The following is a 23,819-nucleotide window of genomic DNA, read 5'->3' as shown; positions in this document are numbered from 1 at the left end:
CCGGACTCGGAAGTTGAAACGGTTTTGGGGATTTCCCCCCCAATTATTTGAATTATTACAGCTATAAGAATGTGGAGAGACGTGCCTCATCATTAGTTTTATTAATTACAGTTTTGATGGGCCTTCCAGATCTTGCCACGTGGTGAGGTGTTATTATTTTACCGTGCCTATAAAAGGCACCCCTGGGTCTCCCTTTTTATTTTTATTGCTTCTCTTCTTTCTCTTCTCTCTTTCTCTGGAGCTTTTCCGGTGTTCATCGCAGAGGTCTCGAAGTTTTCCCATCTTGCTCTTGTTGGTCGTCCCCAAGTTCTCTATATTCCTCGTCTTTGTAAGTCTATGTTTCTTTCTTGTTTCTTTCTTTTAGTTTGCTGTCTGGTTTGTATTTTGTGTTGCTGCTATAGTGTTTGGGTGTTTTCGTATTTGGTTTTTGGTTGAATGCTTGTATATATCTGTATGTATGTAATTTTTGGGCATGATTTGCTTTTTTGATTTTGGTTGATAGTGTTTTTGGGTTTAGGGTTTTTTGTTTGGGTCCAGATTTAGTTACCTAGTCCGGACTAGTGTATTTTGCTGTTATTGTGGGCTTTTGGGTTCGGAGTAATAGGTTAGGGTTGTAGTTCGGAGTGGATGATTCGTACTGGGTTTTCGTCTTGTCTTTTGGGATTGGGATTCCGGACTGTTTGCTTTTGAATTGTAATAAAATTGAACATAGGGTAGTTCGGACCATGTAGCTTTCAAGATAAATAAACTGTAGGGTTTTAGACTAACCTTTATCACTTATTTTAGGTTTATGGTCCGGACTAAAGCTCGTGCCAAGGCATATATAACTTGCTACCCGGGGCCTTCAGGTTCGGATTTAGAGTCTTCCGGCGATTCCGAGCGGATTGAGATGGGGAAGAAGGCTTCTACTTTGGATTCTGAAGCTATAACCAAGCTTTCCGTTGCTAAGATTTCTTCCAGAAAGGTACCTTGCAGTCCGGAGGGTCTATGGGTTGAGAATCTGGGGTACTTCGTTAGCAAGAATGATGAGATAGAAGATAGTTTCTATTATAGGAACATCAGGTCCGGGTATGCTATACAGCAAAACGCGGGTCCGGGTCCTTACGATAGGGAATCATTTGATAGGAAATTTGCTGATAGTATAGTGGCTAAGGAGCACTATGAGCTGAAGGATGAGTACGCTACTTTAGATCATGCGGCGCAGGACTCGTCGGTCCGGGCTGCTTTTCAGTTGGACCCCCGGATCGAGTGGAGGTGGCCGGAGCCGGATGAGCGGATTTATCATAGGTCGGCTGATGGGTTTGTTCCGGTTTGGTTGGAGCATCTCCGGTCCGGGTGGAATCCGCACTGGCATTTATTCCTCAAACATTTGTGTAAGTATGAGTATAGGCTGTCCCAGATGCAAATAACTCTGAATGGTATCAAATGGATGAGCTGGTTTATTGCTTCTTGCAACCAGTTCAATGTGCAGCCCACCTTTAAGTTGCGGCATCATATTTTCCACCTGGTCCGGTCTGGTCGGATGCCTCTGTACGAGATTCGTTTCCGAGCCCCGGAGTGCAGCTATGGTGGATCCTATAGGCCTGTTATTCAGCAGTCTTCCCTGAAGCATTGGAATGGGGAGCTTATAATGCTGAGGGGTTTGGACCTGTACTATCTGCCCCATGTTGCGGCTGAAGGAGTCCGGACTCGGTTCCGAAGAGATATTCTTCGGGGAGACGCCATCCGGATGATTTTTTCCTTCTGTGAATGTTTGGGTTTCCAGATGACCCGGGATACTTTTATGATGCACAGGACCATGAATAGGACCGGACTGCTTATCTGTTTTGTGTCCGGACTTTTCATCTGCTTTTTCCTGTTGTAGTTCTTCGTAGTTTTTGACTTGTGTTTTTTCTTTGTTCCTTTGCAGGTTTGCCGCACTATAATCCGGATATGTCGTCTTCGGTATACAGTGATGCGCTGAAAGGTCTGGGCAAAGCTTTCAAGTTGCCAAAGAAAACTGCTGCTGCTGGGTCCGGATCTAATGCCTCTGTGGATGAGGGATCCCAGAGTAATGTGGTCCCGAGACCGGAGGCTGATGTTGATATTAATCTGTCTGCTCCGGAGCAGGATGCCGAGGTTGATATTGGCGATGAGTTTGCCCATCTTCAGGATCTTCGTCATATAGGTGAAGTTCCGGGTGGTGAGTCCGGAAGAAGGAAGAAGAGGCTCCGGACCCTGGGGACTAAACCTCCCCGGGCTGAAAATTTTGAGGCTGGTAAAGGAAAAGCTGTGGATGATGAGAGTCCGGATGCAAGTGGTCCGGGGCTAGAGGAAAAAGTTGTTTGTTTCATGGCTGGGATTCCTACTCAAGCTGATTGGAGGAGGATGAACCAGTCCGGGTTTGATGCAACTATGAAGGAGTGCTCCCGGCTCTGGGGTCAGGTACCTTTTCTTCGTGTTCTCGTTTCTTGTGTTGATTTACCTTAGAATATTTTTCTAAGTTTCTCTATTTTTTGCAGCTTGGTGGGTATATGGCTGGATCGGCTTCTCTGGCCTACAATGAGCTCAAAGATTGTCGGACTGCCATTGCTGATAAGGACTCTGAGGTTAGGCAGCTTCGGGATCAGATTATTGTTAAGGATACTTCTCTCTCCGGGCTGAACAAGCAACTGGATGATGTCAGGACTCCGGAGATAGCTCGTTGCTGGTTGGTTGCGGAACGACATATCAAAATTAATCTGGAGGCTGATTGGGATAGCTTCGTTACTGAGTTTATTAAGACCAAAGTGGAAGATATTGAGCTCGGACTAGGGGAGCCGGAGCCGTTCGATGGTCCTTGCCCCAGTTTCCTGCCTCCTAATGCTCCGAAGTCTTGATTTTTCTCTGATTTGTAACTTTGCTATTACTTGAAGATTTTTTTTAACTTTGATATTTGTAATATTCTTACTTTGCTCCGGGCTTGTTCAATTCTGGTAACTTTTTTAATATTTACTTTTATTGCTGTTGTCTTGCTTTGCTATTGTAGTTTGTTTTTGCCTTAGAAAATTCTCTTTAAGTTGGACCAGTCCTGACTAATAGCTTGTCCGGACTAGTGGTGGTTTTTTAGTTAGAAAATTAATTCTAAGTAAAAATGGTTGTACTAGTCCTGACTAATAGTTTGTCCGGACTAGTGGTGGCTTTTTGGTTAGAAAATTAATTATAAGTAAAAATGGTTGCACTAGTCCTACCTAATAGCTTGTCCGGACTAGTGGTGGCTTTTTATTGAGAAAATTACTTCTAAGTAAAATTGGTTGCACTAGTCCTGATTAATAGCTTGTCCGGACTAGTGGTGGCTTTTTAGTTAGAAAATTAATTCTAAGCAAAATTGGTTGCACTAGTCCTGACTAATAGCTTGTCCGGACTAGTGGTGGCTTTTTAGTTAGAAAATTAATTCTAAGTAAAAATGGTTGCACTAGTCCTGACTAATGGCTTGTCCGGACTAATGGTGGCTTTTTAGTTAGAAAATTAATTCTAAAAAAATGGTTGCTCTAGTCCTGACTTAGTAGCTTGTCCGGACTAGTGGGGGGTTTTTTAGTTGGAAAATTACTTCTAAGTAGAATTGGTTGCACTAGTCCTGACTAATAGGTTGTTCGGACTAGTGGTGGCTTTTTAGTTAGAAAATTAATTCTAAGCAAAATTGGTTGCACTAGTCCTGACTAATAGCTTGTCCGGACTAGTGATGGCTTTTTAGTTAGAAAATTAATTCTAAGTAAAAATGGTTGCACTAGTCCTGACTAATGGCTTGTCCGGACTAATGGTGGCTTTTTAGTTAGAAAATTAATTCTAAAAAAATGGTTGCTCTAGTCCTGACTTAGTAGCTTGTCCGGACTAGTGGGGATTTTTTAGTTGAAAAATTACTTCTAAGTAGAATTGGTTGCACTAGTCCTGACTAATAGGTTGTCCGGACAAGTGGTGGCTTTTTACTTAGAAAATTAATTTTAAGTAAAAATGGTTGCCCTAGTCCTAACTAATGGCTTGTCCGGGCTAGTGGTGGTTTTTTAGTTAGAAAATTAATTCTAAGTAAAAATGGTTGTACTAGTCCTGACTAATAGCTTGTCCGGACTAGTGGTTGCTTTAGAAAATTAATTCTAATTAGAAATGGTTGCACTAGTCCTGACTAATAGCTTGTCCGGACTAGTGGTTATCTTTGATAGATGTTAAGAGGAAATTCTTTTCATTAATCATTCATACAAGATATAAGGAGAACCAAATTGGTTGCTTGCCATATTGGCTACAAGATTTTTGGTTGCTTTGTTTGTTCTCCTACTGGTAGAATTTTCTTAGCCTTAGTTCATGCCAAGTATTTGGGACTTCTGAGCCATCCATTTTCAGGAGTTTGTAGGTTCCTGGCCTCAGGACTTCTTTGACCTTGTATGGTCCTTCCCATTTGGGCATTAGCTTTCCAGTATTTGTGGGATCTGATGCTTCTGTGTCTCGAAGGACTAAGTCTCCAACTTGGAAGTTTTTAACTCTAGACTTCTTACTGAAGTGCTCTCTTGTCTTCTCCTTGTATTTTTCCATCCCTTCTACAGCTTGGTCCCGGACCTCATCAATTAGCTCCATGTTTGTTCTGAGTCCTTCTTCGTTTGCTTCTTCTTCAAAGTTTATTGCTCTGTGAGAAGGAGATCCTACTTCAATAGGAAGCATTGCTTCTGTGCCATAAGCTAGTTTGAATGGAGTTTCTCATGTGCTTGTCCTGGGGCTTGTCCTGTAGGACCAAAGTACACTTGGTAGTTCTTCGGGCCATTTGCTTATGCTCTCTTTGAGTCTCTTTTCAATACCTCGGAGCAGGATTCTGTTTGTGACTTCTACTTGGCCGTTTCCTTGGGGATATGCCACTGATGACTTTTTGTGCTTGATCCCGCGCTCCTGGAGGTAGGACTCATATTCTGATCCAATGAACTGGGGTCCGTTATCCGATACTAGGACCCGTGGTATCCCGAATCTCATCAAAATGTTGTCCATAAACTTTATGCAGTCTTGTTGATTGATTGTTCTCATTGCTTTGGCTTCAACCCCCTTGGTCATGTAATCAATAGAGACTAGCAAGTACCTAAGGTCTCCTTTGACCCGGAGGAAAGGTCCCATTATGCTAATACCCCAGACAACAAAGGGGATAGGTGACAGGACTGAGGATGGTAGGACTGAGCTGATCCGGGACACATTGCTGAAGAGCTGGCATTCCTTGCATTTCTTCACGAACTCTATTGCATCCTGATGAATAGTTGGCCAGTAGTAGCCTTGTCTTATGATATTGTGAGATAGGGCCTTTGCAGACATGTGATCTCCGCATATCCCTTCATGTACTTCCGACAAACAATACTTTGCTTCTTTTGGGCCAATGCACTTCAGGATAGGAGATGAGAAAGTCCTGCGGTAGAGTACTCCTTCTTCGAGGAAGAACTTGGCTGCTTTTGCTTTTAGTCTTTGAGTTTTTCCTCTATCTTCTGGGAGCTCTCCTTTCTCCAAATAGTTGATAAATGGAGTCATCCAGTTGTGGTTGCTTTCGATCTCCAAGACCTCTCCAGATTCAATAGATGGTTTGTGGAGTTCTTCGAAGTAAACTGAGCAGTGTAGATCTGAAGAGTTTCGGACTAATTTGGATAGAATATTCGCTTCTTCATTCTCTTCTCGATATATCTGAAGGACTTGATGTTTTGGTATTGAGGCTAAGTAGCTATGAACCAGTGCTTGGTACTTCGCCAGAGTAGGGTCCTTTGCTATGTATTCTCCATTTGTTTGCTTGACCACTATCTGGGAGTCGCTGTAGATTTTTAAGTCCTGAACCCTCAGAGTCCTGGAGAGCTTTAGTCCTGCAATCAACGCCTCATATTCTGCTTGATTGTTTGTTACGGGGAAGCCGAAAGATATAGCTGTTTGAACTGTGAATCCTTCAGGACTTTTGAGTATAAGTCCGGCTCCAGACCTTTCGCTTGTTGAAGAACCATCTACTTTCAAGGTACAGGCTCCCGGACTTGTATTTTTTTCTGGCTCCGGATCCATGTCCATTGGTTCTGGCTCTTCTTCTGGGAAGTTGCATTCTATTATGAAATCTGCAAGTGCTTGATCTTTATTGGCAGTCGTGGGAATGAAGCTTAAATTGAACTGGCTTAACTCCACATCCCAATTGACAAGTCTTCCCTAGACCTCTGGCTTGTGAATTATTTTCCTTAGGGGCTGATTTGTCACCACTCTAATTTCTCTTCCTTGGAAGTAGTGCCTGAGCTTTCTTGAAGTTGTGACTAAGGCAAAGGCAAACTTCTCCAATCTTGGGTATCTTGTTTCTGCATCTTTGAGTACTTGGCTTGCATAGTAAACTGGTTGTTATCTTCCATTTTCTTCCCTGATTAGGCAGCTCATACGGCTTGTGCTCTTGCTGACAAGTACAGGTAGAGAGGTTCCCCTGACTGAGCTTTGGTTAGGACTGGTGGCTGAGAGAGGTAGGACTTAATTTCCTCAAATGCCTTTTGGCACTCCGGAATCTAGTTCACCTCTTTCTTGTTGCTTGCTCCTTTGAGTAAATCAAAGAATGGTAGGCACCTCTCTGGCAGTTTTGAGACAAATCTCCTGAGTGCTGTTAGGGATCCTGCTAGCTTCTGCACATCTTTTTGGGTCCTGGGAGCCTTCATCTCCTGGATTGCTTTTATCTTCTCCGGATTGGCTTATATTCCTCTGTTGCTGATCATGAATCCTAGGAACTTGCCTGCTCCTACCCGAAGGTGCATTTCTCCAGATTCAGCTTGAGTTGATTCTTCCTTAGGTTGTCAAAGCACTCCTTCATATCTTCCACATGTCCTTATATAGTTGTTGATTTGGAAATCATGACATTGACGTAGCACTCTAAGTTCCTCCCAATCTGGGACTTGAATATCTTGTTCATGGCTCTTTGGTAAGTGGATCCTGCGCTTGTGAGTCCGAAGGGTAGCATCACGTAAGCATAGACTGCTCTGTGAGTTATGAATGCTGTCTTCGGTATGTCCTTCGGGTTCATTCTGATCTGGTTGTATCCGGAGAAGGCGTCCATGAAACTAAGCATGATGTGTCCGGAGGTGGCATCTATCAGCTGATCAATATTTGAGAGAGGGTATGGGTCCTTCGGGCATGCATCATTGAGATCAGTGTAGTCTACATACATTCTCCATTTGTCGTTGGACTTCTTAACAACATTAGCTAGCCACTTCGGATATTTGATTTCTCTTATGATTCCTGCTTTGAGTAGCTTCTCCACTTCTTCGTCAATGGCTTTTTGCCTGTCCGGGGCAAAATTTCTTCTCTTCTATTTGACTGGCTTTCTGTTGGGATTGACATCCAAGCTGTGCATTGCTATTGACTCATGTAGTCCTGGCATGTCTCTTGGACTCCAGGTGAAAACATCTCTGTACTCCCGGAGTAAGGACACTAATCTCTCCTTGAAGGACTCCTCGAGTCCTGACCCAACTTTAACTTTTTTGCTAGAATTGCTTTCATCTATCTGAACTTCTTCTATTTCGACTGCAGCTTCAATTTTTGCTTGTTCTTTGTTTGACACCATTTGATGAATTCGGGCTTCAGAGTTCTTCTTCAGATAGAAGTTTACTTGTTCAGATTCTTTGGTTGCTTGCATGGTAGGGCTAGCTTCGTCTGGGACCTGATTTGCTTTATCGACTACCATGACTTGGTTGCTTGCCGGTCCTTCAAGACTTGTTATATTTCCTTCTTTCTCCGGACTTGATTCAATGAGTTGTACTTCCTTTGTTGCTTCTTCCCTTGTCCGGGGTCTGTGCTTCTTCATACTTTGTTGCTTGCGAAGGACTTTTGCCTTCCTTTTGTTGTCCTGGTGGGTTTCTGCCATGACTAAACCCTGGGTGTAGCATGTTTCAGCAACTCCATAATCTCCTTTTATCTCCCCGACTCCCGTCGGGGTTGGGAATTTGATTTTGAGATGAGAGATTGAAGTTATTGCTTGCATCATGGTTAGAGCTGATCTGCCAATAATTCCATTGTATGACGAAGGAGCGTTGATCACATAAAACTTGATTACACGAATTACCTGGTTAGGAGCAGTTCCAAAAATGACTGGCAGATATAAAGTTCCTTGGATTGAGACTAAGTTGTGGCCGAACCCATAGAGTGGGTCTTCCCGACATTCGTTTGAGCGGACGCTTCCTAACTGCATTCGATCCATTGTGTGCTTGAAGAGAATATTTATTGAGGAACCATTGTCTATGAGCATTCTCCTTACTTCATGATCAAAGATGTCGAGAGTGACGACCAAAGCTGCATTGTGATGATGGTTGACTCCTTCGTAGTCCTTGCTGCTGAAGGATATCACCAGGTCTGGGAGTGATTGGATTGAGAGCACTACTTCGCCGAAGTCCGGGCTCCGAGGTGGGGAGTGGGAGCCTCCTAGGACTACATTGACTACATTCTTCCCTCTCTTCTGCGCTTCCCCCCCGTTGTTGCTGTCCCGGACTAAATACTTGTTCATGTTTCCTTTCTTCACTTGGTCCTCAATGAAGTACTTGAGTGATAAGCAGTTCTCAGTCTTGTGGCCATGGGTCTCATGATAATCACATTGCCTATTATAAGGTCTGCTCTCCGGAGGAGTTTGTATTGGCTTCGGAGGGTAATAAAAAGGTTTGTCTTTTACCTCCTTCAAGATTTCTTCCCGGGTCATGTTGAGAGGAGTCCAGTCCGGCTCCTGCCTCGGCTCTCGGGGCTGCTTCGCGGGTCCTGGGTCGCTCTTGGACTCCGTCTTAGGACCCAATCTCTGAAAAACTGGAGTGGTTGGCCTTTTTTGGTTTTGCTGGTTTTGCTTGAACTTCTTGTCCTGATGGTAACCCCCTTTCGGACGATCATCAGAGTTCTTATTCGTGGAGCCCCCATTCTGGGTCATCCTCATTGCTTGAAGTACATCAGTTTCCTTTATGAATCTGGCAGTCATGGAGTAAGCTGCTGCCAGACTTTGTGGCTCATTGTTGATCAGTTCCACTATGTATCTTTCATTGTGCTCCAGATCCAAATTTCTCCTGAATATGCTGAGAGCTTCACGCTCGTCCAAGTTTGATACTTTGTTGATTGCTTCCTGGAACCGGCGCATGTATGCAGAGAGAGACTCATTGTCATGCTGCCGGATTGTCTCCAGGTGACACATGTGCATTTCGTACGTTTTGTTTGCCCGAAATCTCCGAAGGAAGGAAGCGCGGAACTCCTTCCAACTATGGATGCTGCGGGAGGGGATCCTGCTGAACCATCTCTGGGCCCCTCCCTTAAGAGTTGAAGCGAAGAACCTTGATTTCGTCAAGTCATTGTAGTAATATATTTGTGCAATCTGCTCAAAATAGTTCAAGTGTTCTTCTGGGTCTCCTAGACCGTCGAAAAAATCGAAGTTGTAGTGCTTCAAATTCCGCTGCCGGGGGATAGCTTCCAAGGAGTGGCTGAAAGGAGCGAGTGTTTCTCCAATCTCCACTCTTGAGTCTCTGTCCATTTTCCTTTGCAATTCATAAATCATATCTTTCAGGTCCTTCTGTTTTTCTTCTTCTTCATCATCAGAAATAAGCTCCGGAGTAGTGTCTCTCCGGGTTCTCTTGCTCCTGGACTTAGCCAATAACTTTTCTTCTTCTAGCTGCATTCTCTTTTGGATCTTCAGCTCGAGCTTTGCTTCTTCTTCTTTCCTAATTTGCTCCCGGACTTCTTCCAACTTTCTCTGCTTAACAGCTTCTGCTTCTTTTTTGCTTTGATCTTTTTTTCTTTTCTTCCCCCTGGCTCCAATTCGGTCGAACATAGATCTCTTTGATTGCTGGGAGTCCCCGGACTCCTCCGGTTCCTCCTCGAGTTCGACTTCTTCTTGGAGCCGGGTCTGCTCCTGCCTGTATAGTCTGATTGCTTCTGCTAGTTCATCACTTGTAAGGTTGGTCATGTGCTCTTCGGCTACTGGAACATTGGTGTACTTGTACTGATTGAGCTCTATGAGGGTCCTGGCATCCCTGGTGTTTACAATTCTCTCCACTACGGGAGTGTGTAGTGGTTGTTCCTGGAATGTTTCTCTCTCGGCACCTGGATCAAGGGCCTGGGAGTGGTCCGGCTCCTGGACCTGAGTACTAGCAGATGGTCTTCCAGAAGTATGTTTTCCTGGTCTTGCCATTTCTCAACAATACCAACAACAACTAACAACAATATGCTACAGATAATATCGATCTAAGGTTGCTTTTCGAAAATTGCAAAAACTACCCAGAATAACAACAAACCAACAAATAACTTTCTGGGAGTAGCTTAAACAATCTCCGGGGACTACTCAACAATGTAGTAGAACATAAATGCAATATTCAAACTAGAGCAAAAACTATTAAAACTAACAACAGCTCACACAAACGTGACTCAAATAAATAATATTCATGCTTATGGAAGGAGTTGGTTGCTTGGGTTCTTACGAGTTGAATAAAAGGACTCTCTGAAGAGCTTGTTGATGACGATGAATCCAGGGGCACCGAGACCCAAGGATGTTCGAGCCCTCCTTCTAGCGCCAAATAATAACTCCTCGTGACGGGGCCGCTCCTTCGACGTCGTGTCTGGATCCTTCGCCGCTGTGAGGTGTAGTGGCACGGCGTCGAAGGAGCGGCCCCGCCACCGAGAGTTATCATTTAACGCATTATAAAGGTTTTACAATAAATTAGTGTGAGAAAGACTTGATAAAATATGCGAAAGACTTGATAAGTAGAGTACATATGAGGTAAATCTTTATTTTTATTTTATTTGATCATGATTGATTATAACAACTTTAAATACCTTTAAATTAGCATAAAAAAAACTTTAAATACCTTTAATATCCATTCTTTTGACTTTGTTTTGTTCTTCCCCTCGCGTTTCTGTAAATTGTCTTTGAGATTTAAGATTGTGCTTCGGATTTTTAAAATTAAGAAAATGAGAAAAATAAAGTTATTTCACCTCGCCTTTGGCAAAAAAAAATATGCTTACTGTCTTTTTCCTTTCTCCCGCCGAAAACTTGAGATTGACTTTTCAACAAACGCAAACTTAACTTTTTATTTTGCAAATCATAAATATAAAAAATGAATTGAATAGTTGATACTTGTAAGTTGTAAGCCTATCCGATGTTTTAGGTGAAGGAATCCGGTTCAACTAACATTTTAATTTAATGTTATCATAAGAACTAAACCAAACTAAAAAATCACCTAATTATGTTGCACTTAATTATTAACAATTGATATCGACAAAAAGGATATTAACTATTGATTGTTTATTATTCCTCAATCTTCATGATTGAATCCAAGTCATATCATTAGAATCTTTGTTAATTAGGTAGCTCCCGTCACGCATGAGTAAGGGCTCCTTCCGTCCCAATTTATCTCTTATATTTGATTTTTTTAATCAAATTGACTCAAATTTAACCATAAATTAAATATCAATCTTTCACTATTTTGAAAAATCGAAGAATACGTATTAAAGTAGATTACGTATACTTTCTAATAATATAATTTTTATAATTTTTTTCGATTATATATTATAAAAAATTTTGAGTCAAAATTTGGTCTATTTGACCACAAAAAATTAAATATAACAGATAAATTGGGCGGAGGGAGTATTATTAATAATTATGTGTATATGTAAATGAGTCGAATTGTTTATAAATTATTCAAACTCGAATTGTAAAATATTTGAATAGCTAGAATTTTAAATTATTTGATTTGTAAGGTTCGCGAACCTTATTTATTATCTTAATTTTTTTATTATAAATATATTTTTATTTGAATATTAAGTATTTTTTTTATTTTATATATTTAATCGAATCGAAATCGAGCCGAAACTATCATATTTTGAGTTTTTATTAAATTTTTGGTGAAAATTATTCAAGTTTTCGAGTCGAACTTGAGCCTATCAAACTTTTTACGAGTCGAGTTTCGAGTTTGAAATTAAAATTTCGGTCAAACACGGGCCCGAAATTTTTAAATCGAATGTGAGTCGAGCCTGACAATATTCGACTCGACTCGACTCGGCTCGACTCCACCACTAGTCTCAACTAACTTAGTTCCGATTTAGTGCTAACGTAAAATTATTTTAACCGTAAAGGGAAAGTTAAAAATTCAATATATATTCAATAATTTAAATTATAATATTAATTTTATAAAATGAAATTTTTAAATAAAATAAGAAGCTTAGAAAAATTATCTTTTATGAAAACATTAAGTTATTATTTGAATTTGTTACGAAAATAATATTTTTCAATTTAAAGTCAAATGACTTTAGCGGTGGTTTTGATAAAAATCGTGGGTTGTTAGTACTCATTTATTATTGACTTATTTTATACTCTTTTTAGTTGTTTTCTGAAAAAAAAATTGATCATATTAAAAAAAAAATTGTGCCTATTTAATGACAATAAAATAGTGCATTAATTTTGTGGGTAATGCCGAACTAGGTTTCATTTACTCGAATCTTATATTCCCGGCCTCTTCTTTTTCTGGCCCATAATTTGATTTTGGTACACGGCCCAGTACATTTCTATATTTTCTATCCTCCTTTTTACTTGGGCCAGTCTGGGCTTTTTATGGGATTGTTTGTATTGGCAGGATCATTGAATGATCCAAATTGAATAATTGACCGGGAATGAACAAATTAACAAACAAGTTTCAAATTTAAAAAAAATAAAAAAATTAATTCCCTATTATTCATGACCGTTAATTATAATTTTAGAAAAAGTCAGTAGCTACAAAAATAGAATATACCAGAATACACACACATCATGGAGACAAGTAAAGCGAAATAAATAGAATCCATGGCCCAAATGAATATACCAAAAGATTCTCAAAACTTTTGATCAATACAAAACAGCCATTTTCTTTGGGTAATCTTGCTGTCCTCATAAATGAATAAGCATCTATTCCAACGAATTTCGGGTTAAGCAAGAACTGAATCCCAATCTGAAAATTAGAAACGATAAGTGTTCTTAAGACTTGAATTATATGTTTACGATTTTCTATAATTTAGACAAATTTCGAAAATAAGCTAGAATTGAATCCGGAGAATAAGTCATTTACTCTCTCCGTCTCAATTTATCTGTTTTGTTTGATTTTCGATGGTCAAATTGACTCAACTTTGACCGTAAATAAAAACTCAATATTTCATTATTTTGAAAAATTAAAATATACATATAAAAGTAGATTAAATATACTTTCTAATAATATAAATTTTATAAGTATTTTCAATATTATACTATATGAAATTTTCGGTCAAAGTTGGTTAAATTTGACCGTAAAAAGTCAAACAAAATAAATAAATTGGGACATATGGAGTATTATTGAGTTAAGTTATTGGTTTGTGATCTTCTATAATTATGTCAAAATCTTGGAAATGAGCGAAATCAAATTCAAAACCCGAAAGAACATGAAAGGACAGAAAATAAGTCATTTACTGAGGTATCTTATAGGGCTCGGGAGACTTAGATTGATAAAATCTGATTTGGATATTTCATGCATGAATACGAAATATGTTAGCTGGGAGCTCCACCTCATCAATACGAAAGTGCACTATCTATTCAATCCCTATCTTTTAAATAAATTTTAAAAAAAAATATAATTTCTCTCGTAACGATCTTATCTCAACATTTCCACATGGTTCCGTATGGGTTGCTACTACTGCAACCTTCATTTTCATTTTTGTTGGACTTTTATATCTTCTTCATTATTAGTTGTTTTAAGTGTAAATCAAATGCATGTATGGTGTAACATGTTTTTATGAATGCCTCCCTACCTAACACCCTCGACAAAAATAAAATAATAATTTTTAATTTTTTTTTTCCTGAATAAAAATATATGATTTAAATTTTTATTTACAAAAATAAAATTTTAAAAATAATAATTTTTACTTTACGATCAATTCATCTTGAAATGTGTGCAGAAAAGGTAAGAGACAAATAAAAATGAGAGTACTTATTTTTGTTCTAGGGCCGGTTTAAAGATTTCGGTGCTTCACAAATTTTTGGTACCGCTTCTTCGAAGTTGTGTTTTAAAGCGCTCGTTGATCGTTTTGGTCCTCTTAGTTTAAGGTGACTAGACTGATATCTCATTCGCTTCTTTTATCTAACACCTCGTCTCGAGAAAAATAAAAAAAATAAAATTGTATTATATTTGATTGATTAATTTAACAATATCTCGTTTGCTTCTTTTACAAATGATTGAAACTCGGCCAGATTATTGATATCTTTCTACATTTTTTTATCTTGAAAAACACTCCAAACACCACGTGTAGAACAGCTCACAAAAGCAGTGAGTCATAACCCGATCTATTGCACCAAGCTTATTTTGTACCGTACCCGTCCCTCTTATTTTTTTATATTTGAGATACAACTTAAAATGCTATGAAATTATACTCAATATACAATAATATGTTAAAATATGTGCCGAATACTCTTTTTGAATTACGTCCGTCCAATATCCAGGGCCGGCTAACAACAAAAAGGGCCGCTGACCTTGATTATTTAGCATATTATTAGAGCCTCCCGGAATATATGCCATTCCATGACCTGCCTAGTGCCTAGCATCAAGCCGTCCTTGTGTTGTGTCTATCCCTACTTCCATACACATAAGTCTAAACAAGTTTTTTTTTTTTTAATTTATGTTACTAGTATGGCTTAAAATCTTATATTTGCTCTAAAATAATTCCGTAATGAGCAAAATTGAACCGGGGACGATAGAATATAAATTTTTAACCATTTTAGTTATCTAACCTGCTTTAGAACAAAAAGTTTAAATGATGACCATTTTCCATTGACTTTAAATTGATACCAAACACGGACTAATACTTATCTTGAATATACACTTGCTATACACTTGCAACTTATCATCTGTCTGTTTATATATAGCAATATATAGATGTATGCAGGCATGCCCACTCTCGTATTCTTCTCTATCTTCTCTCATTCAGCATCATAACTCTTGAAAACTTTGCTGCAAATAATCTGAAGATTAGCAAAATGATACAAAGAAGTGCATGCCTACGTGGTCTATTAACCAAACATTCAACCTTTCTTTCTTCCACTCCTAAGGTTAGCTTAATCAACACACATATTTAGTATTACATGAACATGTGATCTATCGTATACAGGGTCTCGGCCTTCACCACCGGGCTAAGAAGCCTCGTAGATTAGGCCTTATCAATGTATCCTGACAGATAGATTGTGTCTTTGTAATATATTGTAGGCAGGAGCTACATGCTTTGCAACTCAGGCCACTGCTGCTTTAAATTCCTGTGATCCGTCAACTTATAGGTAACTGTTCAACTTCACCATATGCAGCGAATGCATATTTTCGCTCTATGATTTACTTATTTCTCACCTTGTTATCATCAAAATCTGTAACTTATATTATGCCTCATCATCCAGAGCATGTCGCTTAAATGCGGTTTATCTTGGTTCACGTGGTTTGGTTTGCAGGCTATTGCGTGAGACCCGTGGGGTTTAACCCAACGCGTTACCGAAAGGTAGTGGCTGCGGGTTCCCTACGATAAAAAAAACTATAACTTATAAGACTTTTTAGAAGTGGTGATCGTTTAAACTTTGAAAAAATGCAAAGTGACATCGAAAGTAAGACATTTTGAACATATTTGTTACAACTGTATGGTCCAGATGAATGTGTGTTTCGGGAATACGTATCTTTGATGTAATGTTTGCATTCTTATAGTAAGTCTAATTCGATTTTTAGGGTTTTGAAAATCAAAGCACCTTCTATATCTGGAAATAATCAAAATGACAACTATTAGTACTTTTTTTGAAGTAAAGTGTAACTGGTAAAATCAATTCATCAGATAGAGGAAACTAATATCTTGAAAGGCTAGGAGTACATAATTAGCACTAAACTTCAAAACTATTGTTTGTGGCATGGGATCAGCTAAATTTTTTGACTATGGTTTCTTGGATTTTTTTGGCAAAATATATCAGTGGAGATGAATATGCTGATGTTGATTGGAATAATCTTGGGTTTGGCCTAATGCCATCAGATTATATGTACACCATGAAATGCTCAGACTATGAAAATTTCGAACAGGGGAAACTTAGTCGATATGGAAACATTGAGATGAGCCCTTCTGCTGGTGTCTTGAACTATGGACAGGCAAGATTTAATCTATTACTTGGAACTATTCAATGCAAGAACTTGTTTCTCCAGCTTTCCCTTTCTGTCAGCCCATTGATTTTCCGCTTTAATAGGATCGATGAATTTAATGAAGTGGATCATGTATAGGGATTGTTTGAAGGCATTAAAGCTTATAGGCGAGACAATGGAGGCCTGTTCCTGTTCCGTCCAGAACAAAATGCAATGAGGATGCAAATTGGTGCAGAGAGAATGTGCATGCCAGCACCTTCTGTTGAGCAATTTGTAGATGCTGTAAAACACACTGCCCTTGCTAATCGTCGCTGGGTAATTCGACTCTTTTTGTTTTTCAAGGGAAAATTTTTACATTGTAAACTTTAGTAGTCGAAATTGTATGTTTTACATGCCTAAGAAAGTGACACATTATATCATCTGAGCATGCAGATTCCTCCTCCAGGAAAAGGGTCACTGTATATAAGGCCTCTGCTAATTGGGAGTGGTCCAATACTAGGATTAGGTCCAGCACCTGAATATACTTTTCTAATCTATGCTTCACCTGTTGGCAACTACTTTAAGGTTATCTTTAGGTTTACTTTGCTAATACTTCTCCGATTTGATCTGTTGAATACTTTACGTTCTTATACGTTGATGTGTATGACTTCTTTTGTACAGGAGGGTACAGCACCCTTGAATCTCTATGTTGAAGATGAATTTTTTCGTTCCTCTCATGGTGGAGTTGGAGGTGTCAAAAGCATTACAAATTATGCCCCGGTAAAACAACTGCACAACACATCTTTTATTCTACATCAGTATGTGAATCAGTGTACTTAAATTTCTGTCTTTTTAGGTTTTAAAAGCGCAAGGCAGAGCAAGAAGTAGAGGTTTCTCCGATGTCTTATATCTCAATTCAGTTGACAAGCGAAATCTAGAGGAGGCTAGTTCTTGTAACATTTTTATTGTTAAGGTATATTCTTGTGCCGATCTTGATTCAGAAACCACACTCCTAAGACTTGGCTTGATCAAAGCAATGATGTGAGAATGTATGTAAAACTTAACAGGACGGTGTTATTTCCACTCCAAAACCAAATGGATCAATTCTTGAAGGAATTACACGAAAAAGCATTATCGATATAGCTCGTGATCTTGGCTACCAGGTAAGTACTTACTAATATTTTAGTACTCTCAACCTGAGAATTTAGTACCAGCATTAATTTTTCATTGGTTGCAGGTTGAGGAGCGATCCGTTCCAGTGGACGATTTGATGGATGCTGATGAAGTTTTTTGCTCTGGGACGGCTGTTGGTGTTGCTCCAGTTGGTAGTATTACATACCAGAACAAAAGGTAACTGGTTTGAACACTTTTTAATTATCTGCACTCCCTCTGCAATTTGTGAGCCCTCCCTCCCTCTGCAGTTGTTCTGTCACAAAATTTAAGTATGAAAACACACACTGAATGGAACTTTCATAATGCAGTGTACAGTACAAGATGGATGCTGAGCTTGTGAGTCGCAGATTGTACTCAACTTTGACAGGAATTTATAGAGGTGCTGTCGAAGATAAATGGGGATGGGTTGTAGAAATTGACTGATATTCCTCATTCTTATTGCAAATGTAAAAATGATTTCTTTTTCCATATTTGTGAATAGTTATATGTTAGGAAACATAATAAATAGAATAAATATTAAATCAGTTACGAATCTGAATAATTAGTGTGTGCATCAGTTATGGATTTCAAATAGAGGATTTGGTGGGAATAATAATATTTTAGCTTTAATCTAGGGATTGTGAGTTGAGATTGGGGTTATAAATAGGGAAGCCATTTATATGTTTGAGTGAGGAAGAAATAAGATTGACTTATGAGTGTTTCTGGAGAGTGGGTGGTCTCTCGAATACCACCTAGTTGTGTGTGTGTTTATCAATAAAAGAATTCGTTTCTTTATATATATATATATACAAATATAAGGACTGGACAGGTTCTAATAATGTTAGGAAACATAATAAATAGAATAAATATTAAATCAGTTACGAATCTGAATAATTAGTGTGTGCATCAGTTATGGATTTCAAATGGAGGATTTGGTGGGAATAATAATATTTTAGCTTTAATCTAGGGATTGTGAGTTGAGATTGGGGTTATAAATAGGGAAGCCATTTATATGTTTGAGTGAGGAAGAAATAAGATTGACTTATGAGTGTTTGTGGAGAGTGGGTGGTCTCTCGAATACCACCTACTTGTGTGTGTGTTTATCGATAAAAGAATTCGTTTCTTTATATATATATATATATACAAATATAAGGACTGGACAGGTTCTAATAATGTTAGGAAACATAATAAATAGAATAAATATTAAATCAGTTACGAATCTGAATAATTAGTGTGTGCATCAGTTATGGATTTCAAATGGAGGATTTGGTGGGAATAATAATATTTTAGCTTTAATCTAGGGATTGTGAGTTGAGATTGGGGTTATAAATAGGGAAGCCATTTATATGTTTGAGTGAGGAAGAAATAAGATTGACTTATGAGTGTTTGTGGAGAGTGGGTGGTCTCTCGAATACCACCTACTTGTGTGTGTGTTTATCGATAAAAGAATTCGTTTCTTTATATATATATATATCCAACGAGCGGGCCTGGACGGGTCCTAACAGTGGTATCAGAGCACGTCTGTTCTTGGGGCAACGACAAGTGCAAAACTAGTTGAAAATCGAATCGACGACTTCCAGGGGATTTTTTTTTTTGAAAAGATGCAAGCAAAATTTTTGAAGTTGAATATTGAAAAGTTTCAAAAAGACATTTTTTTCCTCAAAGAAGGTATGGTTGCCATACTTGCAAAAATGGACAACTATAGTCGCAAGACTACTGGACCATTTTCGTCTGCTCGTGAGGATTCGCAAGGCTTGGAACAAGCCAAGAAGTCGGTCTACGAAACTGAGGAGAAGCTGAAGGGAGTAAAAGCGAATGATAGAGAGCTTAAATCAGATTTTCAAAAAAATGATTTTGGAAAACTTCAAGAAGATGAAAGGTCTCATCAGCAACCACCAGTATCGGAGGTTTTTGGGCAGACTCCATTAAATTCTAATAGTTGCAACAACAAACAAGAGACTTGTTTGTTTGATGTCTCATCGCCTCCAAACTCATCCATGGACTCTTTATCACAAAGACTTGATATATTCGAAGGCTTAAAACTTGAAGGTGGGTCGTTGAAGGCTGAAAGTTATTTTGACAGTTATTTTGAATTAGTAAACCTCTCAACGCCAACTAAGAAGGTATGGTCGGTTATAGTATACTTGAGAAATGATCTTTTGTTCTTGGACTATTGCGGGGAATGTCAGCGGCCTTCTTGTAACTGGGAGGAATTTAGAAAATTATTGGCGGAGAGGCAGGGGTTCTGGATTAGAAAGAAAAGGAAAAAGAAAGAATGAAACAATTTTCTCATTTGAACCTTGAGGACAAGGTTCAAGTTTGGGCGGCGGGTAATGTTAGGAAACATAATAAATAGAATAAATATTAAATCAGTTACGAATCTGAATAATTAGTGTGTGCATCAGTTATGGATTTCAAATGGAGGATTTGGTGGGAATAATAATATTTTAGCTTTAATCTAGGGATTGTGAGTTGAGATTGGGGTTATAAATAGGGAAGCCATTTATATGTTTGAGTGAGGAAGAAATAAGATTGACTTATGAGTGTTTGTGGAGAGTGGGTGGTCTCTCGAATACCACCTACTTGTGTGTGTGTTTATCGATAAAAGAATTCGTTTCTTTATATATATATATATCCAACGAGCGGGCCTGGACGGGTCCTAACATTATACTTTATCAAAAATCTCACTATATACAAGCACTTGTTTTCAGTATCTGAATACACAAGGGGATTAACTAGCCATATAGTTTTTGATTCTTACGACTATCATGATTGTGAATGAAGATACTACCAGCTCAACTTGAGGATCTCTGTCATAAACAGATGATTTAGCAAACGATAAACTGAATGTCTGAATGTGTTTATGTTACTGTCTGCTATTGATCAGTCCCTTCTCATATAATTCGGTATTAGCTGAAAGGCTTCAACTATCAACTTGAACTGCAGGATCCAGGTGTTTTATATAGTTTTAACATGTGAACTGCAGGATCCAGGTGTTTTAAATATAGTTTTAACATGTAGACTACAGTTATTGTTTGTAAGAGTTCCCAGCCAGTTATATGAGATTGAATAACAGACCTGAATAACTATCCAGGGGACTGTACAAACGTGATCACGCAGATAATTATACTTGGTTAGCCTTGGGGACTAATAAGCACACATGAAGAATTCACATTTACTGATCTCCATGTATGATATGCTCTCGACTTCTGCAAGGTAAGGTTGTTATTGCTTGCAAATTGTTATATCCTTGAAAATATCGTATTTGCTAGTTTGCAAAAACTTCGTGAAATTAACTAATATTCATAAGGGTGTTGTTACTCAAAACCAACTCCAAATTCAACTGAATGAATACTTACCACCAGTTTTCTGATATAAACATTGTGCCCTATCTGTTTCCTTCAATACCAGAACACTAGTTCAGTTACATACTATGCAACAAATTATGCTGATCCTATGGACAAAACTAGAAAAGAACTTAAATTATGTTTCTTCAGAGAACTAGTGAAATCCCCATTACTCCCCTAGCAATAACATATAATGAATAGAACTGCTTTTTCCTATGATCAAACAGTTTATCAAACAATATCTCAAAACTTAAGCAACAAAAAAATATGAAAAATATATTCAGTAAAAGCGCCAAACTAGTTGCATTATCTCGTGCATTGTATTAATGTCAGAGCCTGCTAAGAGTAAGATTTATGCAAACAAATAACTTCACGGAGTACAATAAAAATCATAAAAAATCTTACTAACAAAATTTCCTATATATTCATCTCCAGGCTCCAGCTGCTAATTAGAATTATCAAGACACATCTTCTTAGACTGGTTCAAGTCCTCCTCAGATTCACATTTTCTTTTAAGCTGACGGCTACTACTGTCTAGAGTTGGCTCCTCTCTGGGATCAGAACCCATAGATTTGTTGATCCAATCGATTTCCCAGTCACTTAAGCTAATCTCACCAGATTCAGCAAAACTGACACTCCCACCTAGATCATCAAAATTAGGAACCTCACAAAAATCACTGACAGCCCCACCTAGATCATTATAATTGAGACCCTCCCAAAAATCACCCAAATCTAGACCATCATCGCTAAATTGAGCAACAGCAGACCCTTCAGCAATAGGCCCAACACCACACTCTAACACATTCAAATTTTCTGTTATTACGCTCCTACTTCCCTCCACATTATTGAAGCCAACAAGTCCAACATCACTCTCTAACACACTCAAATTTTCTGTTAATACACTGCTAGTTCCCTCCACATTATCGTATCCAACAGATCCAGCACCACTCTCCTCCAACACACTCAAATTCACGCTGCTAGTACCCTGCACATTATTGTTGCTGTTTTCTAGATCATCAAAATTGAGACCCTCACAAAAATCATTGACACCCCCACCCAGATCATCAAAATTGAGACCCTCACAAAAATCACCCAAATCTAGACCATCATCGCTAAATTGAGCAAAAGCAGACCCTTCAGCAACAGGTCCAATACCACACTCTAACACACTCAAATTTTCTGCAGGTACGCTGCAAGTACCCTCCACATTGTTGTAGCCAACAGGTCCAACTCCCTCTCTAACAAACACAAATTGCTGCTAGTTCCCTCCACATTATCGTAGCCAACAGGTCCAGCACCACTCTCCAACACACTCAAATTACCCTCCACATTATTGCTGCTGTTTTCACCCTTCTCCTGGACAGGTTCACTGCAACTTCTCGAAACTTGACAACCAAGTTTAGCACCGGACTTAACATTAATCTGGCACTCCTTAGAATGATCATATATAATTTTGCAAAGAACAGTAGTACCACCAGAATTCATGATCAAACCAGAATTAAGCCCACTCAAGCTGTACTCATACATCTTATACTGCCCAACTTTGCTGACATCAAAACCAGCTTCATCAACATCATTAATTTCAAACACCAGGTACCTCTTCTCACCAATCACATTCCCATCACAATCAACAATCTCATCCTGCTTTCCCTTCCCAGCCCAAGTCCCACAACCAGCCCTTTTCGACGTATTTTTCCACGTACCACTCTTTGATCTTGACAATTTCGATAACTTGGCAAACACGAAAACACACATCTCAGTTTTCTTAAGGCCAGGAGAGCGAAACCAATCGTCGGAATCGAAAACGGACCAGGGATTCGAACACGGGCCATAGACTTGTCTGTGTTTGATAAAATTGCATGGGAGTTGTTGTTGAGTTGCCATAATCTCAGGCTTAAGATAAAAATCAATAAGCTCTTCATCAAAAGGGTTAAATCTGAACCCCACAGCTTCCATCATCATCTACTTAATTACTGATCAAAACCCTTAAAAGCCTTCTTGAAATAAAAATAAAAACAGAGTAAAGATAAAATAATAGATTGAAATTATAATGTTGAACGAGAGTAGAATTTTTGAAGGGTTGGTGTCTATATATAGGTTACTAGTAATGCTGAATCTAAATCTAAATTAGAATTGGAAATTGATTTTATTAATTCTGAATCTGAATCAAAATTGGAAATTAATTAATGTGTTATTACAGTGTATCATGTTTTACAGCTGTAAGATCCGTACTAACCCGTTGATGCACAATGTAACAAAATTTCTAAAATGTAAAATTATTCAAATATTTTTAGATATTCAAATATTTTTTTTTAAATTAAAAAAATTACCAGATAGACATTATCAACGAGAGTATGTATCACAAATTCACAATTGGTACTTAATAGACATTAGACATATATTTATTAGCTTAATTTGGGTGACAACGAGTTAAATATGTGTAAATACCAGTGTTCTAAAAAACACAAATCGGTACTAAGCGGCGGGTAGACCTTCTAGCGCTTAAGCGGTTAAACGAATGCGTAATCAAAATTTAAAGCGGGTCTATAAGTGGACAAATAATATTCATTTAAAATTTAAAATATAATAATAATATGTTTTACTAAAATAATGAAAATAAATAAAGTATCAAGAATATAAACATAGATTTTTCTTAAAAAGTTATTTATTTTTAATTTTTTAATCAAGATCATTGTTTTATTAAAATAAATATTAATATTTACAAATAAAAATTTGACAAGTCAAAATTGGTTTGACCGCTTAATGGTCGTTTAATCCGTTTAATAACCGCTTAATCTGTTTACAAGACCGCTTAATTTTTAAAAACACTTAATCATCCGATATATATAAAATCGAAATATTTTATGTTCCGATTCCGCTTAAACGACCGCTTAATGCGCTTTTTAGAACACTGAGCATTATCAGATTCGATTCGAATTTATAAATATTTGTTTGGTCAGTTCGGATTAAATATTTCACATTTTGCACATATTCAACTTGAATTTCAATATATTTGTATCTGATTTAATTTGACTCGATTGAGTATTACTCATTTTTGTATATTCAGGTTTGAATTTGTTCATGAGAATATTAAAAAAGTAAGAATACTCAATTAATTATTTACAAAACTAAAATATGGTCATTCTCTAAAATATTATTTCTACACATATGTATTATTAATACTAGTCTAAAATATGTGTGATCCGATTGTTTTAAATGTTTATTATTTTAT

At 38.0% G+C, this 23,819-nt stretch overlaps 1 protein-coding gene across 2 annotated transcripts; it reads left to right on the top strand.

The window, feature by feature from the left end:
* Positions 1–14,846: 14,846 nt before the first annotated feature.
* LOC141693535 (branched-chain-amino-acid aminotransferase 2, chloroplastic-like) lies at positions 14,847–20,053 on the top strand. Of its 2 annotated transcripts, XR_012563140.1 has the most exons (11): positions 14,847–15,055; positions 15,210–15,277; positions 15,947–16,118; positions 16,248–16,424; positions 16,542–16,673; positions 16,770–16,868; positions 16,945–17,061; positions 17,156–17,251; positions 17,326–17,438; positions 17,570–17,747; positions 19,911–20,053. XR_012563140.1 is itself a non-coding variant. In XM_074498674.1 (10 exons), exons 1-10 carry the CDS (start codon positions 14,984–14,986, stop codon positions 17,682–17,684), a joined length of 1,161 nt encoding a protein of 386 aa, XP_074354775.1. In that variant the 5' UTR covers positions 14,847–14,983; the 3' UTR covers positions 17,685–17,782. The 2 variants fall into 2 exon arrangements, 1 of the variants encoding a protein (XP_074354775.1); XM_074498674.1 differs by lacking the exon at positions 19,911–20,053 and having other exon boundaries at positions 17,570–17,782.
* The last annotated feature ends 3,766 nt before the right edge of the window (positions 20,054–23,819 follow it).

The sequence above is a fragment of the Apium graveolens genome, chromosome 10 (assembly GCF_009905375.1).
Source record: "Apium graveolens cultivar Ventura chromosome 10, ASM990537v1, whole genome shotgun sequence".
Taxonomy (NCBI): domain Eukaryota; kingdom Viridiplantae; phylum Streptophyta; class Magnoliopsida; order Apiales; family Apiaceae; genus Apium; species Apium graveolens.
The sequence above is the reverse complement of the archived record's forward strand: the minus strand, read 5'-3'. Positions and strand labels throughout refer to the sequence as shown.

What these genes read in the sequence shown, in the direction of transcription:
- LOC141693535 (XM_074498674.1), top strand. Translation starts at nt 14,984, where the DNA reads ATGATACAAAGAAGTGCATGCCTACGTGGTCTATTAACCAAACATTCA. An exon ending in GTAACATTTTTATTGTTAAG is followed by an intron (nt 17,062 to 17,155) that starts GTATATTCTTGT and finishes AAAACTTAACAG; the next exon opens with GACGGTGTTATTTCCACTCC. An exon ending in CTCGTGATCTTGGCTACCAG is followed by an intron (nt 17,252 to 17,325) that starts GTAAGTACTTAC and finishes CATTGGTTGCAG; the next exon opens with GTTGAGGAGCGATCCGTTCC.